Source organism: Lissotriton helveticus, chromosome 10 (assembly GCF_964261635.1).
Source record: "Lissotriton helveticus chromosome 10, aLisHel1.1, whole genome shotgun sequence".
NCBI lineage: Eukaryota > Metazoa > Chordata > Amphibia > Caudata > Salamandridae > Lissotriton > Lissotriton helveticus.
Genome location: NC_136071.1, coordinates 1,130,953,794 through 1,130,979,670, shown reverse-complemented (window position 1 = coordinate 1,130,979,670; position 25,877 = coordinate 1,130,953,794). Strand labels below are relative to the sequence as shown.

General features: G+C 48.1%; 1 protein-coding gene across 1 annotated transcript in view; it reads left to right on the top strand.

Annotated features, from left to right (window-relative positions):
• GPD1L (glycerol-3-phosphate dehydrogenase 1 like) overlaps positions 1 to 25,877 on the top strand; it is a 179,564-nt gene that overhangs the window by 65,826 nt on the left and 87,861 nt on the right. Inside the window, exon 3 of the mRNA XM_078663935.1 lies at positions 17,925 to 18,065. Coding sequence (XP_078520061.1) covers positions 17,925 to 18,065 — 141 coding nt within the window. The remainder of the gene's footprint in view (positions 1 to 17,924; positions 18,066 to 25,877) is intronic.

The following is a 25,877-nucleotide window of genomic DNA, read 5'->3' as shown; positions in this document are numbered from 1 at the left end:
TTCTACACCACCCAGCCCCCTCCTTCTCTCTCTCTCTCACACACACACACACTGCCCCAATTCCAACACCCCACCCTTTTTTGCTGCTGAAAACAAAGTTCCATGCCTTGGAAGGAAGTTTCCCCAAACTTTCCAAACAAACACTGGCAATGAAGTCACTGGCCCACGCTCCGTCAAAATACCGATTTCTATGGAGGGGAAGCGCTCTGACACCATCGGGTAAAGTCCGCGCTATATACAATTGCATAAAATAAAAATAAAAGAAATAAATAAATCCACATACATTGAAGACCACACTGAGATCAAACAGGTTTCTATGTGTCCTGGGGAGTAGTGGCAGCGAGAGAGCCTCCATTCTTCCGCCCCGGCGCGTCAAGACTGCTTCAAGCACCACTGCCCCCACCCCCTCTCCCCGCATAACATGCAGCCGGAGACACACAGGTCATGTAACATACAAATCTGGCATTCTGCGCACACATGCCAGCCACCCCCGATCAATGCTAACAGCAAAGCCCTTAATAATTCAAGTGGCTGCGACTGCCCGGCGATGACACCCCATCCGCCAAATAATCGAGGAGCATAATTGTATATACGGTGTGCCGTTTCCTTATAAAAAAAATATATATGGGATTCATTCGGGTGATTTATAAAGTGGGGGTACACAGCGGACAATCCTCCCACCGCCCCCGCTGCCTGCAGTAACATGACCCCTTGTGCAAATCGGCTGGGGGGGAAACAGCATAAACTTCCATTTGCAAAGTCGTCAAATGGCTCAGTTGTTTAGATGTTAATTGGGGACATCGGGTCTCCCGTGCCCCGTCGGAGGTATAGAAATGGCGATATCGAACACTCACGACACGGAAGGTTACTCGCACGATCTCTTACCTCGACTTTAGGGAACGGTGTGTTTTTAATAGCGAGGACGCAAATGGCAGATTCTGAAGGTGTAATAAGGGAAGGACTGCACATGACTGACTGGGCGCCGGCTCCATTTTGGCGCAGGGGACACGTTGCCAAACCCCTTCAATTGTGCCCGGCTCCACGCGCTCCTTTAACGCGGATTGGGGTAACAGGCTGGTGGCAGGGGTGTTTTAAATGTAATCTGGCACTTTTCAAGTAGGGTTTGGGGAAAAAAACAGGCATTTACTTGGTTGTAAGGTGTACAGGTTAGCGTCTCCCCCCGGACTGCAGAATGGTTTGCCCTCTATTAAATGCACACAGTGTCTACTATTGTCTCATCAGCACAAAGTTCTGGTACAATGCGGGAAAGTGTAGAGCTTTCACAACGAGCTCTGTTTGACCGAGCGCGCAACGTCTAAATTGTGACTTTTTTTCAAATATCTTGGCTTAACTTAATATATTCTGCTTTTCAGAGGATGTTCGACCTTTTAGATCTATCTGTGCTCTGCGGATAGAGTTTCAGTCGTGTGCTTTTCTAATAAGTAAACACCTTATAGCACTTAGTTGCCAATCTCTCCTCAGTCACTCATTGTCTCTACTGATAGATATGCATATGCCAAAGGAACGCTCGTTTCCCTATTTAGATGGTGTTTATCTGGCGCGAAATATAGATATTTGTTTTTCAAGCCCGCCCCCAAAAAACAAACACACACCTCTTGCATAATAAAAGTCGGTAGCCATAGTCAACAAGCACCTACGAGGACACGGGGAGGGGCGGGAAAGCACACGGACAGCGCGAGGGGGGGGGCCGCAAAGACACGGACAGCGGGAGGGGGGGGAGAGGAACGCACTCACCTGGACTTCTTCCGGCGGCCGTGGTCGGCATTAAATGAGGAAAACACACAAAAAAAACAAGTCAGGTCCCGGGCCGCGCTGTGATTGGCTGACGTCACGGGGGTGTCCCAGGCCGGCAGCCAATCACAGCGCGGCCCGGGAATGACGTCACGGGGGTGTCCCGGGCCGGCAGCCAATCGCAGCGCGGCCCGGGACAAAGGGGCGGGGCTTAAAAAAAGCACCAGAAACGCCCCCGAATCGCGTTTTCAGGAGAAAGCGCGATTGACAGCCTCTGTCTCCCAATGGCTAGTCTCCATTTATGGAGCTAGCCAATTGGAAACAGAGGCGGTCCGAACCTCACTACTGAAAACAAAAGATTTCGATCTGGGAGGGGCTTCGCCCCTCGCCAAGTCGAAACCTAAAAAGGCAGTGCTGCTCCGTGACCACCACCCTTGGCTCTTGCCCTGCTGTTTGCAGTCACCAACCAAGACCTTAGCTAAATTAAGCCTCGTCACTGAAGTGTGCTGGAATGAGTTTCCCCTACTTCCACAGGGCTTGTTTTTCAACCTGTTGACAGTTTGCCTACGACACTACGTTCTCCCAACTCACTCATCCATTCAGTCATTTCCTTTATTTCGGTTCATAAATAAACATAAAAAGTAAAATACCAAATACATATGTGTACATATGAAAATACTTTAAGTTAAGAAGTGATAAAAGCAGGTTACAGTCCTTTTGGCAAAAGTATAAACAATTAAAAAAAAAAAAAATCCTTAAAGACCTTTCTCCCTCAGTAATGTTCTTGGTCCTCAAATACCAAACGGCTCTGAGAAATGTACGAATTGAAAGGACAACTGGTCCACTCGTGTCTGTCTGTAACATCAGTGCTGCAATGCGGTCTTTGAAGCTCATCATTCTGCATAGTGGTATGATCCAGCGTTTCTGTTGCTTTGTATATGCCATACAAAAGAATAAAACCTGTTCAGTGGACTCACTCACCTAAACTCAGATGAGAGGGGTGAGCAGGCCCAGTGTAAATGAGCTGTGACATTTTTAAGACACACTATAGCACTGCACTGAGGAGTACTTATTAAAAGCGATAGTTTTGTCCAGCTGGTATTTTGAGCTCACATACTTGATTTGGATAACTATAGCATAACAACGTGTCATCCTGGCGGCCAATGAGGAGCATATTAAACAACAGTTTCTGCAGTCCTTTGTCAATGTTTATGGACTTAAAATCGACCCATCAATGGGACACAGTGATTACATTTAAAAACAGAGAAACTGATGTGCCGGCTGTGTTTTAATTCAGTAGCACGGAAGAAGGCAGAATAGCCGAAACGCGTCTGTAAGATTGAAAAATAAAATAAAACAACAAGCATATATTATATATATTTGATATGGGAAACTTGCTTTGAATTATAGAAGTGTATGTAGAGGAACCTTGATTATCTCTCAAACAGACATATTTTTTTTTTTTTTTTTTTTTAAATATATTTTTATTGCAGAAACAGAAATAAACCCGTTCAATAGGCCAACCTATACACTGATGGCCCCCAGCACGCAGTATAACAGCAAATCAATACACAGCCGATTAGCCCACATCCCGGAGGCTGGGCGGCGCAGCAATTAACCAGTTCGCTGTAGGTACCTCAGTGCCTGCCCTGTCCGGGCCATAGGTCCGTTATAACATATCATATCCGCTTTTACCCCATAACAACCAACCCAACCTTTTCCATCTAGCCCCAGGCCATTCCATTGTCACTTCTCACCCATCGCCGTGTCAACCTCCCAGGGCTACCCAGTTCCGGGAGGCTGCCGGCGAGCGGCAGCCACCCCCTCTCTCGGTGTCTTCCTTTAACCCCCCCCCCCCCCACCAACTGCTGCTAATGCGGGTTCAAATATTCCCTTCCTGCTCTAATGATGGACATCTACCAGGAGAAACAGACAAACAAGTAGTCCCCATGGAATCCCTTCCTATACCTGGTCAGGCTCCTCGCCTTCAATCATGTAGTCCCTTAACGCCTGTACTACCAGCTCCCAGGACCGCGCTAGTTCTAAACTTTTCTCGTTGCCAGTTCTAGCCGCTTGACGCATCCTGAGCACACTCTCACAGCCCGACCACTTCAACAATTCATTCCTCCATCTCCGCACAGACGGCCCCTCTTTAGACTTCCAATGCCAAGTGTTTTCGCGCTGTGCCAGAATCAAGCCCATCCCAATGAATTTGCTCGTCACTTTGGTCTTCTTAGTATGCGGGAACCAAAGAAGCAGACAGGCAGCCATGTCAAAGTACACCTCCCTATCTGTGACAGCGTTCAGGAGTTCCCCTACCTCCGGCCAGTATTCCCCTAGTTTCGGTCACCCCCACAGCATGTGGTCCAGATCTACCTCAGGTTCTAGACATCTCGGGCACATGGCGTCAAGCACCTGGAAGTGTCGACGTAATCTCTCCGGGGTCAAATACGCCCTATGGAGAACGAAAAAATGCACCTGCTGGAACCTCGCATTCCTCGTCTCCTTCCAGGTCCTGTGTAACACCTGGCTCCACACGGTATCCGGGATTTGTTTGCCTATACTGGCCTCCCATCGAGACTTCAACTCAACCAAAGGCACCAGTCCTTCATTTAACATTCTGCTGTGGAGGCACGTTACCGCCTTGACGGTGCCCGCGGCCATCACCACATATTGGCACACCATCGTCACCTCCGGTTCCACCAGTCCACCCCCCCAATGCCGCTGCATCGCCGTTACGACCGCCGCATGCAACAGGAAGGTGCCACCCGGCAAGCCGAATTGATCCTGTAAAGTCTGGAAGGGGGCCAGCGTCCCGTCCACATAGAGGTCTCCCACCATCTGCAAACCCAGTTCTTCCCACGTTAATAAAGGGGACCAATCCCCCCCGTGCGGCAAGGCGGTCAGCATTCCCAGCGGAATCTCCGGCGCATACGGCCGGCGCTTCCCAGCCTTCTTCAGGTTCCTATTCCAACATAATCTCAGTGTCCGTTCCTCCATCGTGAGATCCCTTCCCGCCAGTCTCTGTTGCATCACGATAGAGGATAGGACATGCCTCTGAACGCCTACCCCTCGGGCATTATCAGGCCCCCTAAATTCTCTGGCCACGTTCTGTGTCAGGACCTGTAACTGCGCCGCTAGATAATATAATTCAAAGTCGGGGACTGCCATCCCTCCCTCGCACTTGGGTCTTATCAAGGTGGTTAAAGCCACCCTCCGGCGACCCTGGCCCCAGAGAAAGCCAGTCACCAATGTCCTCAGCTCCCTAAAGATTCCCTGCGGGATCCACACCGGTAGCGTTCTAAAATAATAAAGTAGCCGCGGGAGTGCCACCATTTTCAACAGTGCTACTCGACCGAGCACGGACAGTGGGAGAGAGGCCCAGAAGTCCGTACTGCACCTCAGCGCTCGGATGCAGCGCCCCACGTTCCCCTCAAGGAGGTCCGCTGCGTCGTGGTAGATGCGCACACCTAGGTAAACAAAACAAGAGGGTTCCCACACTACCGGTCTCGTGAGTTGCGGGCAGAGCGTAGACTTTCGCAACGGAAACACACATGTCTTGGACCAGTTCACCCTGAGGCCTGACAACCTGCCGAACCTGCCCATCATGTCCACCGCGCCTTCCAGTGCCCTCCCAGAATCCGCTAGGTACAACAACAGGTCGTCGGCATACAACGATATATAGTGCGGGTCGGGTCCCTGTGCAATCCTGTCGTAGACGATGCCCGACCTTGCCTGCGCCGCTAGCGGCTCCATCGCTAAGGCAAATAGCAGAGGGGACAATGAACAGCCCTGCCTCGTGCCTCTGCAAACTGGATAGGCCGGAGAGATCATGGTCCCCAGCCGCACCCGCGCCGTAGCCGAGGAATAAAGCACTCTCGTCCAGCCTCGGAACTCTTCCCCAACTCCGAATTTCTGCAGCACGCTGTCTAGATAACTCCACTCTAAACTGTCAAATGCCTTTTTGATATCGACCGTCAGCACTACCGGGTCCTGTTCCGCCGTGGCAGCATCATCAATGACCCCGATCAACCGACGGATATTCATCGATGTGCTCCTAGAGGGGATGAATCCCGCCTGATCCCCATGCACCAGGGAGGTCATCAGTGGCAGGAGCCTGGTAGCTAGAATACGACTTAAGATCTTGTAGTCTACGGTTAGCATAGACAATGGGCGGTAAGAAGAGACATCTAACACATCCCTGCCCGGCTTCCGCAGCGGCACTACCAGCGCTTCCCTCATAGAGTCAGGCAACCGCCCCACCCGGCTCGCTTCCGCGTAGACAATCTGCAGCCTGGGTGCTAACTCTTCCGTAAATTTAGCGTAGAACTCTATCGGTAGTCCATCTACCCCTGGGGTCTTATTCCGTGCCATATGGCTAATTGCCCCTTTTATTTCCGCTAGGGTGATGGGGCCTCCAAGGTCCCGAGCATCCTCCACATCTAGTAACGGCAAAGGGATCTGATCCAAGTAATCCTCTATCTCCGTAGCAGCTGCCTCGAGGTGGCTGGCATACAGTCCCGTATAGTAGGACTGAAAGCGCCCCAGGACCGCCGACTGCGAGTAGACCACTTCCCCGTCCTCTCGTCGCACACTCATGATCGGGCATCCTCTAGGACTCGGATCAGCCAGCTTCGCAAGGAGCGTGCCCACTTTGTCCTGCTCCTCATGCACTCTGACAGCATACAGTTTATAATCAAAACACCTCAATCTCTCCGTCTCAGTCGCCACTCCCTTCTTAGCTTGCAACAATCGTTCCTGCAACTCCGGCCTTTCGGGTCTCAGTCGTTCCACCCCTCTCAGCACTTCCTCCGCCTTCTCAAGATCATTCAGCACTGTTCCTCTCACGGTCAGAAACCGCCCCATACACACCCCTCTCACCACCACTTTCATCGCATCCCATTCAATCGCTCTGGACACCGTCGATCCAACATTTTCCGTAAAATAGCTGTCTATTCCCTGGTGGACCGCATCGCAGAACACCGGATCCTCCAGTGTCTCCGGACGAAGTCGCCACGTGGGGACCGCAGATCTCTCCAGCTGCCACTGCATAGAGAGCAACAGGGGGTTATGGTCAGAGATGGTCCTGGACAGATATTCTGAGTGGGTCACCGCACTCGCCAGTGAGGCGCTGCACAGCACTGAATCCAGTCTAACATGCAGATCGTGCAGCGCGGAGAAGTATGAATAATCTCTAGTTACGGGGTGTTGAGCCCTCCACACATCTATCAGGCCCCACTTTTCCTGCCAATCCCGCCTATGGGTCGCAAGGCGGCGCACCGGGGAGTCCACTAGGGGCGGGTGCGACCTGTCTAACAGCACATCAGTAATGGAGTTAAAATCCCCCGCCAGCAATACAGGGCCTGCCAAATAGTGCGCCAGTGAGCGCGATAAACCCTCGAAGAAATGCGCTTGATCAGCGTTGGGGGCATAGATGTTACACGGCACCACCTCCCTACCATATAGCCGCCCCTCCACTACTACATATCGGCCCTCTGAATCGATCCTCTGATTCGTAACTTGGAATGGCGTGCCCGCCCTAATCCATATCAGCACCCCTCTGGCGAATGCCGAGTACGTCGTACCAAACACCTGTCCCCGCCACCTCTTCTGTAGTGCCCTGCACTCCTGCTGCGTCAGGTGAGTTTCCTGAAGCATCGCTATTTGGACGCCCCGCCTCACTAAGTATGCATGTACCCTGTGGCGCTTTACCATAGTTCGAATGCCCCGGACATTCCATGTGACACATTTCAGATTAGGTAACGTCCCCATAAAGCATCAATCCCAACAGCGGTGCACGCCAACAAATGTGACCCGCATTGCAGCAATTGTGTAACCCCTTCAAAACATCCCCCTGAACTCCCACCAACCCCCTCCCCAGGACAGGGCCTAATAACCCAGCTTCAGCCCCGTTCCAAACTGTAAACACCCAACACACCATGCTAACCTGTGGTCGTCACCACAGAAGACCTTAAGGGTCTGAAGAGGGCTGTGGAGCCCCAAACCAGGACGACAGAGCTGCCACCCGGCACCCGTAGCCCCACACTGCTAATGCAGCCCCATACCTGGCAGTCCAATAGAAGTTAGTAGTGTCCGCACCTCCAGGTCTCCCAAAAATGTTCAGTTGCCAGTGGCCTCATCCATTAAATATACCATCTGATGTCTGTGGGGTGACCTCTGGCCCCTGCGCTCCCCCCACCTCCGAGTCATCATCACCGGTCTTCTCCCCGTCCTCTTCCGAAGCCGAGCCTCTGGAAGCGTCCTCACGCTGCGACCCCGTGATGCTCGCCGTGGCTTCCAATGCGCTCTGTCTGTCGGCCAGCATTTGCGCCTCTCGCTCGGCCCGTTGGCGCCTATTCCGGGAGCGGATGCGCTGCGATTTCCTGATCTTGACCGGCGGTTGCCGATCCCTGGTGGGTCTATGCGCACGATCCGTCCCCGCCCGGTACAGTTCCAGCCAGGACCAAGCTTCATCGGACGTTTGGAAGAAGTGAGTCCTGTCATCCACGACGACCCGCAGCTTAGCCGGGAAAAGCAAGTATTGGATCCCCTCTTCTCGCAGCTCTTTCTTCACCGACAGGAAAGAAGCTCTACTCCGCTGCACCTCCTGCGTGTAGTCCGGAAAAATTGTCACCTTACTGTTATCCACCTGGAAGGGCCCTGCGGATCTCGCCCTTTGGATCAGCAGATCCCGATCCTTATAGTGCAGCAGTTTGACCACCATCGGTCGGGGCGGACGGCACTCCAGGGGCGGCCTGGCGGGCACCCGGTGAGCTCTTTCCAGAGAGAAGAAGGGGGACAGGCCCTCCGGCGCCACCACTGTTCTGAACCAGTCCTCCATGTAGGCCACCGCGTCATCCTTCTCGATCTTCTCCGGCAGACCCACCACCCGCACGTTGTTCCGCCGGTTGCGGCCTTCCGCGTCCTCCGCTCGCCGCTCCAGTATCGCCAGTCGGTGAATAACGTCTTCAAGCTTACGTTCCGCGGTGACCACCGCCGGTTTCAGCTCCTGGAGCAGTTGTTTGTTAGACTTCACTTTGTCGGAGAGCTTGGCGTGGTCTGCTCTCAGCAGGCCAAGCCCCGTCGCCACCTGCGCAATGTCCTGGTGCAGCTCATCCTTCGTAGCCGTGATCGCGGCCAAGATTGCATCCAGGCGGAGGTTCAGCCTCTGTTCTTGTGTGGAGGGCTCCGTCGGGAAACTGCCATCCATGTCCTCCGGCCTCCGGCCTCCCCGCCCAGGCGGCGCGGCGTCACCATTTCCCTGCGCGGCCATCTTGAATGCAGGAAATCAGCCACTCGAGCAGCCCCCTCTGATGATGGCCCGGTCCACCAGGAATCGCCCAGTGGAATGACTCAAAGAGTGCGGCTTCCAATCCCCAGGTCAAGCGGGGACACGCGGTGCCAACCGTTCCCCCTCCACGGCCAGCCGTCAACCTCCAGTCCAGGAGTGCGCTCCGTGCTGCCCCACCGTCACACTCAAGGCGCCTGCAAAGCCCGCCAGGGCCAGGGGGGGCAAACTCTAATGAAAAGGCGGTCAGTGAAGCGTTCGAGTCCCTGGGTAGGCTGAGCTCACTGTCCCCTGCAGCACTGGCCCTCGCGGAGCACCGCGCACGTCGGGGTGCTAGCACTGTGTAGTCGGCCCGGCGTGACTCTGTCCTCCACCGGGTGGGCCCACCTCCATGGACCGGTCTGTCGGCCGCCGCCTCGTCTTCCCGTGTCCCGGGGTGCACAAGCGCCGTGGGTGGCCGTCCCCCCAGTGCCTCGGCAACTCGCTGCCCTCCTCCGTGGGTAATCAGGCCCTGCCGCGATACAGCCAGCGGTCGGGCGGCCTCACAGTCCAGCAGCGCCTTCACCAGCGCAGCGCAGGTCCAGGCCCAGCCCTCCAGCCGGCCGAGTGATCAGGTGGGGGAGGGGCGCCGCTCTCGCCGGTAATCCCCCGCCGACCTCCTCCGCTGCTCAGGGCTTGCTCCCACGGTCTACCGCTCTGCACACTGCCTCACGAGGGCCCTCCGGGCACCCGCAGCAGGTCCGGCACTCCTCGCCGCTCCGTCCACGGAGCTCTCACAGAGGCGGCGCCGCCATCTTTCCTTTGTTTGCTCGCCAGGTCGAGCCGGTCGCCAGGTCCTCCCGCATTCGGCACCCAGGGTTCCGACTGGGGTCAGACGTTCCCCAGTAGGTCAGCGGCCCCTCTGGACCACGATTGTAGCCGCCAGGCGACACGGGGCGAAGGTTGTCAGGAGGAAAGACGGGACTTGGCGCGGAGCAACTCGCTCACGCAGCCATCCCGGTCGGCGCTGAAACCACGCCCCCATCTCTCAAACAGACATAGCCTAATTTTGGTAAAGTTTAAAAGCTACAATAAAGGCAGGAGCGGAATTAAAGTGATGTTTAGAAATGGAATGTTCTTATTTTTAGCCCCCTCACCCCCCCCCCCCCCCCTGCCCCCTCCCTCCCTCCCCACTAAATATCCTCCCACACCCCCCGCCCCGAACATCTCATGCTACATTTAGGCCTTGGGATTCCTATGGCTACCCTTGAATGGAGTTTGCCTTGGTCACTGTAGAAGCATTTTTAGCATTCAGACCAATCTTGTATTGGATTCAAATTTGGGACAAATCCAGAGTTAGCAAGCTATGTGAAACTTGCATGTGAACTTTGGTAAAGTAGAAAGTCATTCAAATGACCTTGGTTCACACATATTGCATGCACTTCAGCAGCTAAAAGCTGCCAAGGGTTTTGGCAACCCCCGAGATTGTCTTTTTCGAGTGCTCCGCTATTCAAAGAGAAATACTGGTCTCCATAACTCAGTACAGGAGAGGAGCAAATTAATGTTACGTTTTCAGGAATTTAAACTTTTCTGCCTGTACGAGCGGGAAATGGACCTGATCTACCCAGAAATAAAGATTATATATAAAATTCAGATTAGGCACACTGCTTGTAGTTTCCCATTTTAACAACTGATCAAACCAAACCAGAGGCTCAGTGGATTGTAATTCTAAACAATGAGGAGATGAAACTATGCCTTTTCCTGATTTACACCGTGTACAGTTAGCATGTATGTTTGTTGTTTGTTCAAACTGTTTCTTCTTGCCAGATCATTTGTAAAGCGCTCTGATACCCTCTAGGGTCAAATTTGCGCTATATAAAACTTTATCTATAAATAAATAAATGATGTCCCAATCTGTGTCCAGACTTCTTAAAACTGATTAAAATGAAGTGTGCAGGGGGCGGAGCCAGGCCGGCGGCCAAGATGGTCGCCCGGGCTCTCGGCTCCGTGGTCCTTCATCCCCCACCGCCTGTTCCCGTCGTCTATTCTTTGCTGCGATGGTGTTCCCGGGGGTCGGACGGCAGGCTGAGCTGCCACGTCCGACTCCGGGGGTTTTCTGTGCTCTGAGCGCGAAGATGTGACCCCTCGAACTTTGCGGCCTTCCCGGGGCTGGGAGCCGGGACCTCGCATGATTCTGCTGCCGCCCGCGAGTGCAATAACAACGGCCTCGCTGACCCACGAAGTACCGGTCTACCGTCCCGGAGGTCCGCCCATCTTGTGAGTGTGCCTCCAGCGCTGACCTCATGGAACCAGGTAAACTCGCTCCCCGCGGCCCCCCCGCTACCGATTGTGCCTCCCCCCACCCTCATCGGATGGCTGATTGACGCTATGGCTGCCCGGACGTGGCTCTTTCTTCCTGGATCGGACCCAGATTTGCCTGTGTGCCGCGTCTTTATTTTATATTTCCAGCCTTCGCGGCCGCTTGATTCTCAAAGCAGCTGTGGTATCTTCTGACGTTGGGGAGGAGCTCCGTTGTGGCCGTCTGCGGGGAAGTGGACGTGGCGGCCATACTTTGTAAGACGCGGGGGGCGCGCTGTTCTTAGGCACCTCACTGAGTCATGGACTGGCGGTACTGGTGTTGATTCGGACGGCGTTCGATGGGACACGCCTGACAATGGCGGTGGCAGACTTTATCACTGCTCGAGGGGTTGGGGCGGTCTGCCCCCTGTGTGTTCAATGGACGACATTTGATCTGGACCGACCCGAAACACCCTGGTTAGTGTGGATTGCACCCGAATGCCTGATGCTGATATTATCCTGGTGCCACTTTGTGCGTATGGGCCCTTCTACAGCTTCCTGAGTTGCCTTTGCTGTGTGGTACGAAATCAGCTATCCCGGCGGTGGATGAGCTGGACTGGTGCCCGGAGGATTCCCAGTTACTTTGAAGTGGTGCGACGCTGCACTGCCTACTCCTGTGGATGCTTTGTTTCTTTGGTGATGCCATTGGACGTATGTTCCTCGTTTTTCCTTTCCAGCCCTCTTCGGATGGCTGGCGTCAACTTGAGACCTTGAACTGAGCCTTGACTATTCTGTTTGAACTTACCTTTGCTATTACACTGTGACTGATGGAGTGGCAGGGACGGTCTTCGAGTGGGCCGTGCACTGATGCCCTGTGAGAACTTCAGCTGCCTTCGAATTGTCGTGTTGGTTTCCTCCGGTGCTTTGATGGCGGGGCCCTACACTGCATGGACTAGGATGGGCTGCTGGCTCGGGCTGTATGGGTGTCATGCATGATGATGATCTGTTCTTTCAGGGTGGTTACACAGGGGGATTTTCGTTATGTTTCTCTCTTTTAAGCGGCCGAGCAGTGATTTCATCCTGTTTTTGTGGACATCCTGAGACTTTGCAATGCTTTTGGCGTATTGAGTTGTTGCGCGGCGGTGGGGGGGGAGGGGGGCCGGGAGTTCGTTCTGGGGACCCTCCAATGTTTTTTCTTCTTTCCCCCTTTTCTTTTGTATCTATGTGGATTATTGTCTTTCCTTTCGTCTTTCTTCTTCTATATTTCGGGTTTTTGACATGGGGCGACAGGCACGCTGCTAGGGGGGTGGGCCGTAGCCATCAGCAGAGGTGCAGGGTGGGGGGAGTAGTGTTATTGTTTGTATCTTTCTCCTTTTTGTTCCTATGGCCTTTTGTTTTTCTTGTTTTTGGTTTGCCTATCCCTTTTCTTTCTCTTCTTTTCTGGGGTCCGACTTGCTGTCTTCTCGTTTTGTTCTGCTCCTTTGAATGCCGGGGTTGCTGTCTTTCTGGTGTTTCTGGGTGCAGTGGGCATCTGCTATTCTGGCGGGCGGGCTGTGTTGTTTATTGTTTATCCTGATCATCTGTTCTCATGCTAGCCTCTGCGTTACCATAGTCCTGCCTGTGTAACTCTGGTAATATGATTATCTCCTGTTTTGTGTGGACGTAATTGTGCGGTGTCGGATCCTGCTTATTTTTATTATCAAAAGAAACCTTCCCTAATTCTGTGATTCTTATGTACCAACTACATCCTTGCGTGGTGGGATATCTTGGGTGATGGGCTTCATTGACTTGATTATTGGCTTGCTTCACCGCCACTACTCTGCTGGCCGACCGTGCTGGTATGTAGGCCATAACCTGTAACTGTATTGTGGAACAATAAAGGTTTTCAAAAAAAAACAACAAAAAAAAATGAAGTGTGCAGTTGATCATTTCTGCCTTCCCCAGCCCACGCTTAACCCAAGCAGTCACTTCAGATGTTTAGTTGGACCGCAATGAGACTATTGGTTGGTGCAGGAAGGAGGCTAGATGAGTGGAGGGGAAATTGCTTGTTGTAGGTGAGAAGCACTGGACTAATGGTAAAGGAGTGACACTACTTTGTCCATTTATTTCCAATTCCTCCTGGGATTTTGTTTGCTGCCTGTCGCAGCCTTAAACCTTGGTTGCTTACTGGGTGGAAGGCAAACTACACCCCTCAGCATTATCGACCAGGGCCTATCTGCAATTAGCAGGGAAGAACGCCTAAATGACAGTGAATGTGCAACCGTGGCCACAAGGAAACATAAAAATAAACTACCAATAACCGCAAAACCAAGTACACAGAATACTAGGAAAAAGTTTGCCTAAGGACACTGGTACAGAAACTGTTATGCGTTTGGCCGCCCAGTAACTGAAAGAGGAAAAACGTAAACAACTAATAGAAAAATATATTGCTCCTTTATATCAGAACATGCAAAGCCTAGAATCAATGTTGAATGTTTCATTCTCAAACATTGATTAAATACTAGGCTTTGGAAATGTCAGTAATTCCCCAAGGTCAGAGGCTACCTATTTAAGGGCTCTAAGTGCCGAGGCATGCCCTAGCCCAAACATCAAATCTAAACCTCTTGAGCAGAATTTAGGAATAAGTAACACTTCGGAGCTAGCTGTCATTCCTGCCCCCAAGGCAAGTTATGATCCAGTGCTAATAGCAAGGGGTATCAGAGACGAAACAAGGAATAGTAGGGGGATATAGGGGAGGTACAGACAATTGTATACAGAAGAAGGCCGTCTTTCCCTCACTAAACCTACCCTCTGAATGTGGCCCATACGTAGTGGTAATGAATGGGGTCCCTGAGCTACCCTTAAACTATAAGGAATCTACCTTGCCGCTTTGTAAAAAAGTTTGCCACTGTTCTGTAAACACGCTCAATTTATTGAAATGGAGCACAGGGATATCCTCTTTGACAGAGGGGTTGGGTGGGTGGGGCCAGGAAGAAAACAGCAAGGGGGGGGGGGATTGCATTGTGGTCAACTGCAGTGATCCTTTGCTGACGAAGCAACTGATTTATAGTTATAATTTCCAGTGGCCAAAAGTTCAGGGCATCAGCCTTGAATCATTGTTTTTTTGGTTTTTTTTGTAGACATCTGAGGCCTATAAGTAGAACCACCCGTGTAGCACCGAGCACAATCCACCTATTGCTATCGTTAACCGGTTCCTTCCAATAGCTAGCCATGAAAGCGACGACTGACTACACGAAACATTCACCCCTACAACTAAAGGTACTAAGGGGGACCTGCCCACGTCACCAATCCTATTAGGAAGTAATGAAAGTTATGTAATCATTGACAATTAGGCCTTCAGCCCTCAAGTTTGTTCTTGGAATGTTGCAGGAGTTGCATCCAAGGTGACAGATCCAGAATGGTTAGACCTGATTAATCCATATGATGTAATATTACTTCAGGAAGCCTGGGCAAGTGAACCTTTTTTGTGGATGGGTATGAGTGTTTCCACGTTTCCGAATTCGGTGGCAATGGACGGAGAGCCCAAGATGGATTAGCTATTTTGATCCGTGTAACAAACCTGTTGAAAATAACAGTTGTTCCTGTTAAACCTAAGGGGATTCAGGTGCTGTTGGTGGGGTTTTTGATAATCTTTTATAACTCAGCGGTCAATATAGGCTGTCAAATTTTAGTATTATTTAAGGTTTTGTCCAGCCTAGAATTCTGGGCGCTTCAGTGCTTGCAGATTTTAAATATATAGTACTTGGGGGTGATTTCAATGCAAAGATAGGCCAACCTTGCCTTGATGACCACCCCGTATGATAAGCGCTCTAGGCCAGATAAATCTAATAGATCTAGGTTCCTTACTAGGGAAGGTTTCACATATAAACTAACTTTTATAGGGTAGGAGGAACAACTATTGACTATATATTTGTCTCAAGGTTAATGGGAGAGCGGGACAAATAAGGCAACGTTCTACCTACCATATATAGTGATCATAATCCTATAGTGTTTGAACTATCAATACCTCCTGGAGAAGTAAAAGCTAGGTTTGATTGGCCTGGTCACCACAGATAAAAGATGCGGAATTAGGTGGCGAAACATACACATGTCTAAGTTATTTAAGTCACTAGTTAGCGCCAGCCTGGATCTGCTAATGGACTCACTGCTCATGAGCGATCCCTCTCCCGAGGAGGATCTGCAAGCTTTTGGGTCCCTTTATCTATATGCTGGCGCTAAGGGAGACTCCAGGGGCGATTAGAAGATAGTCAAGGGTAAGGATTCGATGCAAGATGCCCATGATGACAGAGGGGTAAACATCTCACCAGAACACTGGGTAAGTCACTTTTCTAATGTCTATTCGGAGGACCCAAGCAGGTACAATGAAAAGGACAAGGATCTAAATGCGTTCACTTCTAGCCATAATATTTGAATTGGAGGAAGTATGGGAAGCTGTCGGGATCAGTCCTGCCAGTAAGGCTCCTGGCCCTGATAAGTTCCCAATAGGCTTATATAAATCAAATATCTAATTTTGGTCCTTGCTATTGACTAACACACTCTATACAGCCAGAGGTATCCCCAAGGAGTGGAAGTATGCCACTATTGTACCAGTCTTTAAAAAACTGGACCGCCAGAACCCCAGCTGCTATAGGCTCTTTCCTTGTTAAATTCAATTTTAAAGGTGGCGGAAGAGTTGTTTTGGGGAGAATAGAGGGATGGGCCTAACCCAGTAATATTCTAAGTCCTGTTCAATATGGTTTTAGGGACGGCAAGGGAACAAAGCCTTAACCTAGTGCTGCTGATCGGGAAAATATGTTGTGGCAAAGAAAGAAAAGCGCCATCCACATAGAGTTTATGGACCTAAATGGCACCGTTGACCGAATAATGGTCAAAGATATGGTCTTTATGGACCGATCTGGGATTGCCTAAAACCTTGCTGGATTCTTTACGTGCTATGCACACTGAGATAGCTGCTACTGTAGGGTTTGGCCAGAATGGGGAGTGTACGGATCTCCGCAGGGGTGTGTTATCGTATATTAATGGATTGAATATGTTTTTAATTGCCAACGTAAAGGATATTCCTAGGGTTAACTCTGTCTTTGTCGGTCTCTGCTTTATGCAACTGAGACAGTTTTGTTATCCTGCACAGCTAATGGTCTTAGGGAATTGGTGGATCTGTTTGTAAATTTTATGAATGACATTGACCTGGGCACCAACATCTATAAAACCCATCTAATGATTTGTGGTAAGATAACTTCCAAAGTTTGGCCTTTAACTATTAAGGGCAGAGTATTTTCGTGGGTCAACTCCTTCCCTTATTTGGGAGTTACTTTTGATCAACATTGAAAATGGAGCCCTTGCATGGCTGCTAGAGGTCAACAGTTTAACCAAGCTTGTGGTGCCCTCTTTAAGTTTTCTGTGACAATAGGAAATAAGCCCATAGCTCCTCTGCTTCAAATTCACAGGATGAAATGCCTGCCAGTACTTACATACGGTGCAGCCATTTGGGGCTATCAGAATTGTACCAAAATACAGAGGGAAGAGAACCAGTTTGGTCGAATGCTTGGGGCTTGTTCTACCAGCCCAAGTACTTTTATCCATGACAAACTGGGCTTGGGGTTTGTAGAAGATTTTGTAAAATTAGCCCCACTTCTTATATGGGTTTCCGTTTGGTGTGCGGACCACACAGCTTTTAATAGTGCTCTAATCCAGGATTGTCTTGACTGTGATTTGGGGCATAAGATACCATGGTTGGCCTATATCAAGAACTGGGCAATGAAACCTTAACGCCCCAATTATACTATACTCTCCAGTCTATTGTTGAACCTGATGAGAAAAGAATGAAAGATACGTTTTTTAGTGTACTTATGCAAATGAGGGAAGCTAGGACCCTGGAAAGACCGATTATGAGAGCCTGCAAGATAATAACATCGAATCCAGGGCTTGAGCTGGTCCATTCGGTATTATTCTGCCCAACGTATCACTACCCGCGTAAAAGTTACTTACTCCCCATTTTAAGGTCATGGGTTTTTATCAGTATAGGCCTGCTTCTTTACGTTTACAGATGTTGGCTGATCCAACTGTTATGGCAGCTGTTGTGTCTTTAAAAAAAAAGTGCTTTATATTTGAATGCTGCTAATTATATGTAAATACTCTGTTAAATATATGCACTAAAGCACGATTACTTTTTATCCTAGTTTTAAAGACCATGTATTATATAATCTTTTTAATGTATATGTATTTATAGTCTTCCTGTCTTATGATGAATGATGTATTAACTGTGATTTTTAACTCTTACTTTTATGAATATTAATTAATCTAATAAAGAATGATATCGAGTTCCTATCCCTGTCTGTTGAGAACAGATCAGGCCTTGAAAAAAGGATCCTCCCCGCTGCTTTGCGGTACTTAAATAATTCATCAGTTCTGTGCATTGGAAAATGTGCAATGTAAAAGTAGCCTTTTGTGCACCAGATATGTACAGTGTTTTGTTTCCGTACATTTAAAATGTGCACATTGTTGTTCTTGGTCTGCTTATCGCTTGGTGTGTGATTCTTTTGTGTCTCATTTAATGTCTTCCTGGTTCGAGAGGTGACCATTAACCCATTCATCTTCTATTATTGTGCAGGTCGCTGTTCCAAACCTCTCGGACGCGGTGCAAGGAGCCGACCTCCTGGTCTTCGTCATCCCCCACCAGTTCATTCATAAGATCTGTGATGAGATCAGAGGGAAGGTGGCCCAGAAGGCTCTTGGGATCACACTGATCAAGGTACAATGGAAGGAGTATTCTTTTCAGCCAGGGAGGGGGCAGAAAGTGCATATGGTATATCTTACAATTAATTGACTAGCCCAGTGCTCTGCAGCTGACAACCCCAATGCTGTCCAGCTGACTCATTGCTTACATTTCCAGGGGGTTCGCTGATGTTTCAGTTTAAAACTCTATGGCCATTCTGGGGTCTTGCTTTCTAAATAGTATCCAAAAATTCCATACTTGCTTGAGGCCTCCTTCACTTTGCCAGAATAAGATTTCAAACTGGAATATGCAGAGTTGGTTCATGAGGGCTAGATCCATGCCAGACATACATTGTACCCTGACTATGTAAATTATTACAATTTAGATGAATTGTTATGCAATTTTCTCCCTTACGACCTGAAAATCTGGCATGGATCTAGCCTTCATCAACCAACATTGAACATCCTTGTTGTGGGTGTTTGCATGGTCACCTTAAATTGTTTTGAATATACCACAGTGATGCTCAAAGTACGGCCCGGGGTCCGCATGTGGCCCCCTGGTCAACAGCATCACTGGGCTGCCGTTTCTCGACTCAGCACAAACGTTGAGAAATATGTTAAATAAATTGGCATTCATTTATTTACAGCTTAACTGAAGTTAAGGAAAGTATTTAAGGTGTTGTTCACCATTTTAGGAACCTCTTCATTTCTAAAGACATGTTCCAACTTTAAGAATATGACTGACTCTTCAAAATCCAAAAAGTGTATTTCATTGACATGCAGAAGTGTTTGTTCTTAGTACATTAGATTATATCAGTGAATTGAGACTTTTTTCCTTTAAAGTGATGGTTTGCAAAGATGAATTTAGAAACATTCATGCTTCCGCTCCACCCTGACAATACCGCAAATGGGGAACTAAGAGGCAAGTCAATTTGATGTTTACCATCTGAGCGGCCAGGGTTCCTACTATAGATGGATGACATTATAGTTTAGCAAATAAAATGCATGAGAAGGTTTCATACATTGAGCATCCTGAAAGCATGTATTTCGAGGTCCTCTTATATGTGATAATGGGGGGGGGGGGGGGGGGGGGAAGAAGGTAAAGTGAAAGAAAACAATTGTCTAGGATCAAACAATTTGGTCAAGTGGAGAAGCCAGGATTGTTCCTAGGTTTTCTTGCTTCATAATGTGCAATTCAGCCTCTGTCTGTACATGCTTTGCTTTGCTTCCCCTATGTCCACCTTACACCACCCACCTGCCATCAATGCTGGCCTCGATCACACTACAGGCAAACTTTTTGGCCCCCTGGAAAATGTTTGCAAGTACCCATGATATAAAACATGGTGTCAGAGCATTTTGAAGCAGACTCCTGCTTAGGTCACTCAGCTTGTATTATAAAACCGAAGGGCCTTAAGGCGTGTAGATTCTAGTTTTCACCACCCCTTCCAGTGGTGAAGTGCAGCATAATATTTTTCTGGATTGAGGTCATAGGACATTTCCTGACTAGGATGTGGCAGTCAGGGCATCTCCAGCTCCCAAATTAGCTACCTACCTTGTTATCACTCTTCTCCCACATGGCATACATTTTTGAGACCCATTGGAACATAGTTCCCTTTTATTAAAATGTTAGTCTTTTGAGCTAGTAAAGGCCATCTGTGTGTAGTTGGGACTTTCTATTATGACAGTTCATACTGTGACAGGTGAGGTTTTTACGCCATCAGCCGGCCCTTCGCTTTACATCCATCTTTTGTGGACTGGGATACGCGTTTCAACCCTGCACTACCAGATTATATCTTGTGAAAACACAGTCTGCCTTAAAATATACAGCAATTTACATTCTTAGTTATTTGGTAATGTTTAAATGTGTTCCTTCTTCCCTCCCATGCCCTGCTGGTGACTCTGCGGTGTTCTTTTCGCCATCATGCTAGTTACATAAGGAGAATAAAGATCGGATTAATGTGTCTACTGAACCTTTTCAGTTAAAAGCAGGAACATTTTAAGGATTTGTGGAGCCCTGGGCCAAATGTAATTTGGGGACCCCTGTTTGGAACAGCTTTGACTTAATGATCCAGTTTCTGCTCTTTCATGCCCTCTTTGGCCAGTTCACTGAGTGCACAGGCCCACTGGTCCAAATTCTAAATATACTTACATCTAATATTCAGTTATAGTGACGTGTTTTCAATATTGCACCACAGCAGCAGCTCACTATTATTACTGCAAATAATCTCTGACACCCTCCCATTTCTCATATGTGAGGTTACATTTTGATATAAAAGAAACTTGTTTTATGGCTGTAGCATAAAACATAAATACAATATTTCTCTGCAAAATGTCTGTAATAGACTCTCTCATCACCCACATTAAAAACATAATTTAAAGGAAAACGGTATTTAAAACACTCTGTTTAAGAAGGTCATCAGGTAAACACAGGGCTAGTTCTAGCAGGGTGCCCTGAAAGGCTGGGGCCCTGGGCCAGACCACACTTTGCCCTTGCCTTAAAACGTCTCTGGTTAAAAGCACTTTCTGCCATGAGAAAGGTCACAGTTGTGCTTTTAGTCCATATCTTGTCCATTTACAAGGAACATTTTTATGGATTATCGTTGTAATTGTTGATTAAAACAGAGTTTTCAAGTGTTGTCTTCTCAAACATTGATTTTATTGTTCGATGAAGAATACAAATACTCAAGCTCTTCAATGCCGTCATTTGTTCTGTATATGCTGAAATGGACATCTACTGTAGAGCAAAGTAATTGGCCCAGAGTCCCCTTTTAGGTCTCGCCTGGCATCTGCAGCGCGCATGTCTTGCTCTCGCCAAGCAAGGGCTTTTTGTAATCGATTCAGATTCCAAGATGTGCACGTGTACGGACTGACAAAATGTGCACACGTATGGGCAGGAGATGTGTACAGGTCGCGGCGTTGAAACACAACAGGCGCATAGCGCGCTTTTGCTTTCCCTCCCTCCCCCGTCCTTTGTGATGCCTTCATGTCTGGGAACAAAGCCCTGCCCCTCTCGATAATCTCTAGTCTTGTCATTTTAAAGTTTGCTATCCACAATGTTCCAAGGTTTGCGGGATTTGCAGGGCTTGAAAAGTTAGCGTTCGCATTTTCTTTTGTCATTTCTGCATTGCTGTCCAAGTTCTTTTGAGCTGTCGCTATAAGGACATTTGCCTGTTAATAACGTGGCAGATCCCATCGTAATCCTAATGATAATGGGAAAAGCGCCTATAGTGGGCAACGTGTTATGTTGGCAGAACTATGCATAACGCAGTATTTATTGCGATTAGTATTGCTAGTGTTTTGTATTGGGCGGGGAGAGAAGGGGAAAGCAAATCTAGATATTTGCAACATGGGGATAAAGTACGTGGATGTATGTGTAGGAAATTATTTTCTGGTCTATTACCAATGCAGATGACTCGTGGAACAGTACTGCTATTGGTATTAAATGATTTCAGCCTTATGAGGAGAGAACGACACTACAGCAGAGCAGTAGAGGGGGTACTGATTCCTATATCTGTATGTGGAGATGGGGTTTGAACCAAAATCGGTGTTTTTCTATGGCGAGGAATTTAATGAGAGGAAGCATGCAGTTTGGTATCTGAGCAATTAAAATTAGAATTCGGTCCAATCTCCTGAAGTTTATTATTGACATTTGGTTCAGCCATGCCTCAGACGTGTTTCTCATGAGGATATAACAGCACTATATTGAGTCCACTACATCGCATATCCCATGATCTAGTGGTGACCCCATAATGCCCCACGATGTAGTGATACTCAATTAAGATATAGAATTCCTTGTGGCAGTTTACGGTCATATTTACGTATCAGAGCCTAATACCAGTAATAACAAACCAAGTAGCGAGAGAAATATCTACAGACACCTGCCCTCCATCTAATACACTTAATAAGTCCATGCACATTCCAACCTAATAGCTCAAACATGTTTATGTTCATACAACCTGTCATCTATGAGTGAGACAGGCTGACTGTTTACACAATTGAATGTCGGCCATGCCAAAGCGCCTGTAATACACTACTTGCTAGCTTTTATCCACTCTGGGTGCCTCATGGGATAGTCCACACATTGTTTGTATGCTTTTGAGAGAAGTGTTTCAGCCCCATATACGGATAGTCTGCAAAACATATTTACCCTTGGGGAGAGTCGCAACCCTGCCCATAATGGAGACCGTGTGAGGAAATGGGGTGTCTTATATGGTGTAGTTGTGCAACCTTGCCATGTAATTCACACTGTAAGATATCGGGCTGTTGGTTGACTATGGTGTGAGCCCTAGTCAAGCAGCAACCACAATCCTCGTCGGGGTAAAAACCAAGCCAACCCTAAATTAACCTTTAGTGCTTAGCACAGAGCAGTCAGGCTTAATTTCGAGGCAATGTGTTTCACTTCAAACTGTGATAAAGTGAAAACCCGGCACAAAAAGGATCCCACACCAAGTTAGAACAAGCATTAAAAATGCAATTGGTCTCGCCTTTCATTAAGTCAAAGCCATTTGCTTTGCTATACAATACCATTAGCAAAGCAAATTGCTTTAACTTAATCAAAGGTGAGACCTATTGCATTTTCAATGCTTGTTTAGGTCTTGCCTACTGGCAGTTTTATCTGTTGTGTTCAAAGGTCTTTGTCTACAATACAATAAACAATATAGTGGGGGATAGCTAAGCCCCTTATTCTTAACTCCTTCGCTGCGGCGGCAATTCCACCGCAGCGCTAGGGGGGAGGAAGAGCCGCACGGCGCTCCCATGCACGTGACGGAACCGCTTCGTCACGAGCCTCGGGCGCGCTGTGGATGGAGCGGTTCCGTCATGGCCCCGCCCGCGCAATGGAACGCTCAGCGCAGGCGCAAAATCAGCACCGCACAGGCACGCCGAGCGGGCCGTGACGGAACCGCTCCGTCACCAGCACAGCACGACCGAGGCTGGTGACGGAGCGGTTCCGTCACCAGCATGGGAGGGGTTAAGTTCCTTCTCTACGTTTCCTGCTCTCTATCCCCTGACTTCCCTGTCCTATCCCCACCTCTACCCTGCTTTATTTCATATTTAGTAACTTTAAAAAAAAACACATTATTTGCAACGGACCAGCAGCTGAACACTGTCACCAGGCTGCTCACTTTTGATGATTTACTCCCATCCCTTAAGGTTTTTTTTGTTAATTTTTTATTTTTGCGAGGGCCCAGCAATTGTACATTGTTGTAGCGTCACTAGCTTCTCGCTATTTGCACAGCATACTAAGCATATTTTATTTCTTAATTTATCATTGCAAGATGGCCGCCTGCCATCTTGGAACACTAAATTAAGAGTAAAATATATTTAAAAATATATTAATATAGCCGCCAGACTTGTGTGTGCAAACACTGTGGGTGTCTTTAGGGAACTTGGGGGTTGTAGAGGAGGGCAAACATTGGCACAGCCAATAGGTTTCACGGGTGAGACCTATTGACTTTACCAGTGTTTTGTTTTTATTGTGAACAAAGCTTTCATTGGTAGTGTTCTTTACAAGAGAAAACACTGATTATTTCCGGAAAAATACCAGCTAATTTCTGCTAGAGGTCTACCTGTTTTGTTTTAGTTTATTAAAAATATAAACAATGTATCTGATTATTGAGTCTATTGCAGCAGTGTGTATGTAGGTGAAACCCCTGTTTCCTGGGCGAATGCTTTAACCCCTTCCATGCTGGTGGCGAACCCCAGCCGTCACGCTCCGTGGCGCTCGTGTGCGGGTGACGGCTGGGGTTCGTCATGGCCCCTCCCTGTTCGTTTGTTTACCGCACAGCGGCGGAAACGGGCCAGCATCGAAGGGGTTAATTAACAGTGAAGTTATGCACAGGACCATGTGGATGTGTGCAGGACTGCGCTGCTACGTCACTCCTTATGAAACAGGAAGCCTACTCTTACCTTTATCAACCCTTCACCATCCTGCCTGGTGTGCTGTAATATTGCTAGGAGTTTTAATAATACTTCCTCTCTACAGGCAGAGATAAATCGTATTCTCTGTCGGATGTTGTATGTACCACCAACGACTTCTAGCTTTATTACTCACTCAGAGGATATATTACTGATAGGCCCCTCTTTTGTTGTGGGTCAGTTTTTGGAATAATCCAGCCGCCAGTTTATTCAAGGACATATTCCTTGAGTGCCTCAGCCTGGAGAAGGCCATCCCATGGCTGAGTTACATTTGGAATACTCTAGCCCCTCTGTGATTACCTTCTTCCTTTACAGATCCTAGTAGCATCACCCAAAGACAAATCAAAGGTGAAATCTATTTTCCTGCAGCACTGCGAAGAGTTAAAAGTGAGAAATGTGCTATCTAAACGCCAAGTCCTGAATTATCCAAGATCCTTCGCAACAGCGGAACCAGCTATATGGTTATTCCTTGATCTTACACAGTGGGAGCGTTTGCTTCTTTTCTGTTTCAGGGCGGGCACCATTTATTGGCCCCTGTGTATCAAAGGTGTACCAGACCTAGAGGGGAACATATGGTCTTCATGCCCGTATGCTAACCAATCTGTTCAAACATTACTGCCCTTTACCTTTCTTGCGATTTGCACAGTTCGTCACGTAAGCACTTTTTGAAACCCTTGCTGAGAAAGTTAGCGTTCACTAAGCTCGCCTGAAATTTGTTAGTCTCTTTGCCTTTCTGAAGTCGGCCATTTGGGCAAGAAAAACAATGGTTGGGTAAATGTATGATGTTTTTCTCTTCGTCCCATATTTCTTTTGTAAATTCATGACAGAGTATGTTTTAGGTTTTATGAGGTCTTTTTATGAGCATGGTTTTATTGTATTAGACCCTAATGGTATCTTAGAGATTGTATCCCACTGAGTCAGATTTCAATCTTAATGCTTTTAATTATTTATATTATGTATTTATTCTGTGGATTCTTTTATGACCTAACTAGGTCAAATAAAAAAATTTAAATTTATTGCTAGGGTAGACCTTTCCTTCCAGGGCTCTGTGGATGTGCCTTAAGTCTGGGAGCGGCTAACTCCCATTAAAAAGAAAAAGTTTCCACTCTAGGGTTATGAGTGTCCACTTGTGCCTTTCCAATATAGGAAACCAAAATGACCTTGTGAGCCCTCCCTCTGAAAATGGTTTCTTAAAAGGTCTTGAAATCTTCTAAAGGAAAAAGGGTGTTGAGATCCTACTGCACACCGTGTTTCCACATCTCCCTGTGCGCGGGAAGGGGCAGCCAGTGACTATCCTGACTTTTGCAGTGACTGGACGTAGAGGTTGGTAGGTAGGTGGGTGGCCATCTATGCAGATGAAAGCCTGGCTAGCTGAGCAGAACCAGAAATGCCAGATTCGGTGCAAGGGAAGGCAACAACCCTGTGGCATTCAGATGGGTACTTATAACCTTGCCACCAGAGAGAACTGGATTTTGCTACTAACATCTGTATCGGAGTCATTTTGTGCATTATTTTTTCAAATCCCCTAAAAAAGCAGATTTCTTTTCCACTTTGAAATTGCTTTTCGGTTATCTGACAGTGTTCATCGTTTTGCTGTGTTCAGGATACAGTATTTTTAATAAGTAGTTCAACCCAGGCGAGCAGCCAGGGGTTTCTCTCAGAGAATTGCTTTCTCCCTGGGTGTCTTTTTGAGCAAAGTTAGCCAGTTTATTGACTTCACATAAAATCGCCCGTGGCACAGAATGACTGATATCAATACCTTGTTTCTGGTGATTTCTGTTTTTTAGTAGTTTTTTCACATGTTCGTTAGACACAGTCTTGAAAGGTATTGCCATAGGGATCTTCCCTCTCTGAATGGAAATCTGATGTGCAGTTAACCTGGATTCTCGTGTTTTTGTTTTTTTTGTTATTGTTATTATTTTATTTGTTTTGT